General features: G+C 55.7%; 1 protein-coding gene across 2 annotated transcripts in view; it reads right to left on the bottom strand.

Moving 5' to 3' along the window:
* SLC12A9 (solute carrier family 12 member 9) overlaps nucleotides 1-3,021 on the bottom strand; it is a 10,067-nt gene extending 7,046 nt beyond the window's left edge. The window contains exons 1-5 of one of the 2 annotated variants that reach the window (XM_023518586.1): nucleotides 2,887-3,021; nucleotides 1,859-2,081; nucleotides 1,494-1,628; nucleotides 925-1,056; nucleotides 216-524 (exon numbers count right to left, since the gene is read on the bottom strand). In XM_023518586.1, the coding sequence (XP_023374354.1) occupies nucleotides 216-524; nucleotides 925-1,056; nucleotides 1,494-1,628; nucleotides 1,859-2,039 (757 nt within the window). In that variant the 5' untranslated portion in view covers nucleotides 2,040-2,081; nucleotides 2,887-3,021. Of the gene's footprint in view, nucleotides 1-215; nucleotides 525-924; nucleotides 1,057-1,493; nucleotides 1,629-1,858; nucleotides 2,597-2,886 lie in introns of those variants that run through there. The other variant, XM_012810838.2, reaches the window with a different exon arrangement.
* Between the last annotated feature and the right edge of the window lie 1,297 nt (nucleotides 3,022-4,318).

Genomic DNA, 4,318 nt, shown 5'->3' on the forward strand with positions numbered 1-4,318 from the left:
CCGCCGACTCTTACAATTCTTGTAAGGCAGGGATTGTCTTGGGGGCTCTCTCATGTCCCACTGGACAAACACATGCTGGGCAGATTTGAATTAAACTGCACTGCTCTGAGATCCAGATTCCCACTTCCCTCATATACCTATTCTCATCCAAGGATTCTAAGGGCCTGGCCCTCACTCATGTCCAGAGAACCCTGGCACCACTGTGCCCAGCTCACCACCCAAGTTGTCCTTCAGAGTGCTGCTGTTGAAGCCAGTGAAGTGGCCAAACCGAAGAGGCAGGGAAGAGCCGTTGGGGCCAGGCCGAGGAGTCAGGGAGATGTCCCTCGGCCCCACAGCCACAAAGCTGACCAGCACCGAGGCCAGGGAGCCAGAGACCAACAGGAATGTGAGGAAAGAGGCCCGGGCATAGAGGCCTGCCCCCAGTGTGCAGACCCCACCCACCAGGCCCAGCAGCAGGGACCCATAGAGCAGGCTCCAGCCATAGCCCTGGGGCAGGACATGAAGCCCACCTGTCCTTGAAGCATCTGGAGAAACAAGGACAGAGTTAGAAAGACTTACCCTACGGACATACCCAGCCTCAGCCATGACCTAAAGCAAAGTGAAATGCTCTTGGTCCACCTGCTATCAGAGAGGCCATCATCACCCTTCCCCCTCAGCTCTACCTGACATCATAGCTCTCCCTGGGGCTCTATGTCAATTTTAGGAATCTTAGCCTGGTCTCCCCAACTAGATGGTAAGCTCCCTGTGAGCAGAGACAATCTCAAGGATGTCTGCATCTTCTGCAAGAGGCTGGCTACACAGCAGGAGAACAAGAAAGCCTAGGTTGTAGTTTGCTTTGTCCCCTTCTGAAGAGGATTTTCTCCCTCTTGATCTCACAATCCCAGACCCGCAGAGGTGCCCAGACTAGGTGGAGAGAGTACAGACCAGCTCCAAAGACATCGAGCACAGCCTCCACCAGCCCCAACAGGGAGACAGCACAGCCACAGACATTCGCCAGGTAGAACATGAGGCCAATGCTGCCACCGACCTCAGGCCCCAAGGTCCGGCTGATCATAACTAAAAACGGAAGCAGGGGTGAGTGTTAAGGGAATAAAGATTGAAATGTGCACCAGGAAGGAGCCCCAGAACAAAGCACTTCATAGCTGGCTTCTAGGTCTATCTCCCTGACCACACCAGGACTGTTCCCCAAGGCCATGTGTCCTGTCCCAACAGCTGCAGCTATCCCCTAACCATGTGACTTAAGTCACTTGTACCCTCTCATCTCCAGTTTCCTTATCTGAAAATGATCACTATCTAAAATCAACAAGATTGTTAGGAGACTAGGAAGTGGAACTAACATGTAGAACAATGTTGGTCCCCTTCACCATACCAGCCTGTCTGCTGGACATTCATTAAAACTTGCCCTATCCCTGAGTAGATAGAGGGTACTGGTTCCATCCACACCCTCCCAGACAGAACAGCCCAGACCCAAGTCCACTGTCGTTGGAGGATACAGTAGGCTCCACCCCCCTGCACAGCTCCATTAGTGGCAATGGCACAAACAGAGAGAACAGTGAGCACCAAGATGAAGTAGGCAACCAGGAGCATGGCCAAGGCCTGCAGCAGCCCAGCGTGGCCCACCACGAACCCTAGGGCACGAGTGGCAAATCAGTCACATGGAGGCTCACAGCCTCCCCCCCCACTCCCCGCCCAATCCCCCACCCTGCTGGTCAGCAGAGCTCCGGAGTAGAGCTGCACACAGACCCACAAGAAGCCCCCTCCCCAAGTTCTTCCTCTAGGGTCCCTCGCAATCTCATCCCAGTCCCACCCCTACCCTACCACTTCCTACCTGAGTAAGTCCCCTAGACCATCCACTCACCAATCCTCAGGAAGACAACTATACTGAACATGGACAGGACAGTGGGCACCACCACACCCAGGAAGGTAGAGAGATTCCGGGCAGATGCCCCTCCAGGGCCCCCGGCCCCATTGGCAGGGAAGGCAGCTCCCTCCTCCCCCAGGAGCCGGTAGGCCAATAGAGGTGAGCTCTCACTGGCCATGACTGAGAGCAGGCAGAGGAAGCCACAGATGTGTTAGGTGGCCTGTAAAAGAGATTATTATGCATAGAAAGCAGGTCCACGGAGCCCCCCAAACACACCTCTAACTAAACACCCAGGACCCTCCTCAAAAGGGAGAGGCACAAGGATGCATGTGAGCATCCCCCACTACACACACAAACGTACTGCTTACCAGAAACTCAAAAGTGCCTATAGGGCTGCAGATTGTCTTAGCTACTGCCCCACAAAGGTGTCCTAAGACTCTCCACATGGGTTTCAGGGCCCGTCCCAGCTCTTTGGGGCCACCCTTTCCCACGTGTCCCTGAGACTATGGATAGCACTGGCTCTGAAAAGGGGCAAAGATCCTCTGGCAGCACAGGCTTCTCCAGCCTCTCTTAACTAGCAGTACAGAGGAAGCAAATCCCCCCGTAAAGGAAGTAAGTTGCCTGCAGAAAATCTTCCTCACTGAGCTGCCCCTCCCAAGTCCTCACAGGAGGTCACATTAACAGCCGTCAACAAAAAAACTTCCAAATCTTCCAAAGCCCCATCCTCGGTTGAGCCTCTCCCTCAAGCCATCAAGTCCCCTCCTCCCCTCCTTAGCCTCCCAGATTCTTCTCATCTACACCAGGCGCCGCCTAAACTCTACCACCTCAAACACCCCACGTCTACCAAACAGAAACACAGGCTGGCTCGCATCGCGCAACACAGGGTTTCCCAGGTCCTCCTCCCCCGATCCGGTTCCTGCTCACTGCTCCCGCAGCAGGGTGATGGGGGGCGGGGGGGGAGCAAGATCTCCTGCTCCCCAGCCAGGTGCACTTTACAGCCCGGGTACCGCTAGGCGCTCACTCACCCACCCAGAGGACTCAGCCGCTCCGGGGCGACCCCAACAGGCGGGAGGGGTCCGCCTCGGGCAGAGGGCTTGCCCCGGCCGGAAAAGACAGCTGCAGCTACCGGGATGCCAGGCCCGGAGCCTGCCACCCCAGTCAGCGCCCGCCCGCCATTGGTCCCGGCCCCGGGCCCGCCCCGTGGGCGAGTCCCAGAAGGCCCCGCCCCTCGGTAACCACCCCCACCCCCACCCCCCACCCTCGAACCCCCCGCCTCAGGTCCCACGTGCGCCCTAGATGCCGCCCAGGTCACCCCACGAACGTGCATCTCGGGCAGTGTGTGAGCCACGGGTCCTCTAGCCTCTATCACCCTGATGCCAACCCGCGCGGCCGCGCGAACTGGAGCCCACTGCAGAAAGTGGCATGCAAGGACCGCTGGGGGCAGCCTGGAGATGGGCGGGGCCGCGACACCTGGCCAGGTGCTGTTCTGGGCCCTCCGGACCACAGCGGTCGGCACCTTCCGGGTCCTCCAGCCTCGCAAAGCCGGGGAACGTCCGCCGGGTCCTGGCCTCACCTCTCACTCTCGCGGAGACCCTCCCCTCGCGCCAGAAGCAGCCCGCGGGCTGCGCTCCTGGTTTCCGCCGTCTGGGGGAGCCATTGGCCACAGATCCAGTCCAGAGCCCCCGAGATGCAGGCCGCGGTAGATCTGCAAAGTGCAATGATTTTGTACCTCCGGACTCAATATTCTCATCTCCCGCAGAAATCATGGAACGTGGGAACCCAACTTGAAAGCTGGGACTCCCTCCTCACCCTCACAGGTCCCATCAACAGCAGCACCGCCTGTCAATGTTCCTTAATCGTTAAATGGAGATAAACTGGGGCCTCCCTCCTAAGGTTGCTGTGAGAGTTCTGTGAGCTAATGGGCACTTTAGGACAAAGGCTAAATGTTCACTTATTCTTTGTCTACAGTCCTACATTAAATATGCATAACTGCTGGGTGAGGAAGGTGCTGCTATTATCTCAATTTTTCAGATTAGGAAATTGAAGCTTCAGTAATGCATTCCTATTTTTTATACATTCCTTTATGGTCACACTGTCATTGGAGTCTCAGGAAATGACCACAGCTTTTCCTTTCACCCTTCTTTGCCTGTAGCTTATCTGTAATGTTTCCCTAGGAGAGGAAGGGACTCAAACCAGCCCAAATGTAGCTCTGCCAGGGAAGATCTCATAAGCAGTTAAATTTTGGCATTTTCAGTGGTCATTTCTGCTGCCCACGCCCTGTCACAAGTGTTACTGTCCACATTGATGAGACTTTCATTCTGGCCTGTGGGTCACTTAACTGCCCTTCTCTACAAATTTCACCCTCCATGGTACTCTGTTATCCCAGTGGTTGTGCCCTGGACTTTGTTTTTAACCTATAACTGCAGCTCTCCTCTTATTTTTTTTTTTTTTTTTTTT

Source organism: Otolemur garnettii, unplaced genomic scaffold, assembly GCF_000181295.1.
Source record: "Otolemur garnettii isolate 467f Iridium unplaced genomic scaffold, OtoGar3 scaffold00142, whole genome shotgun sequence".
NCBI classification, from domain to species: domain Eukaryota; kingdom Metazoa; phylum Chordata; class Mammalia; order Primates; family Galagidae; genus Otolemur; species Otolemur garnettii.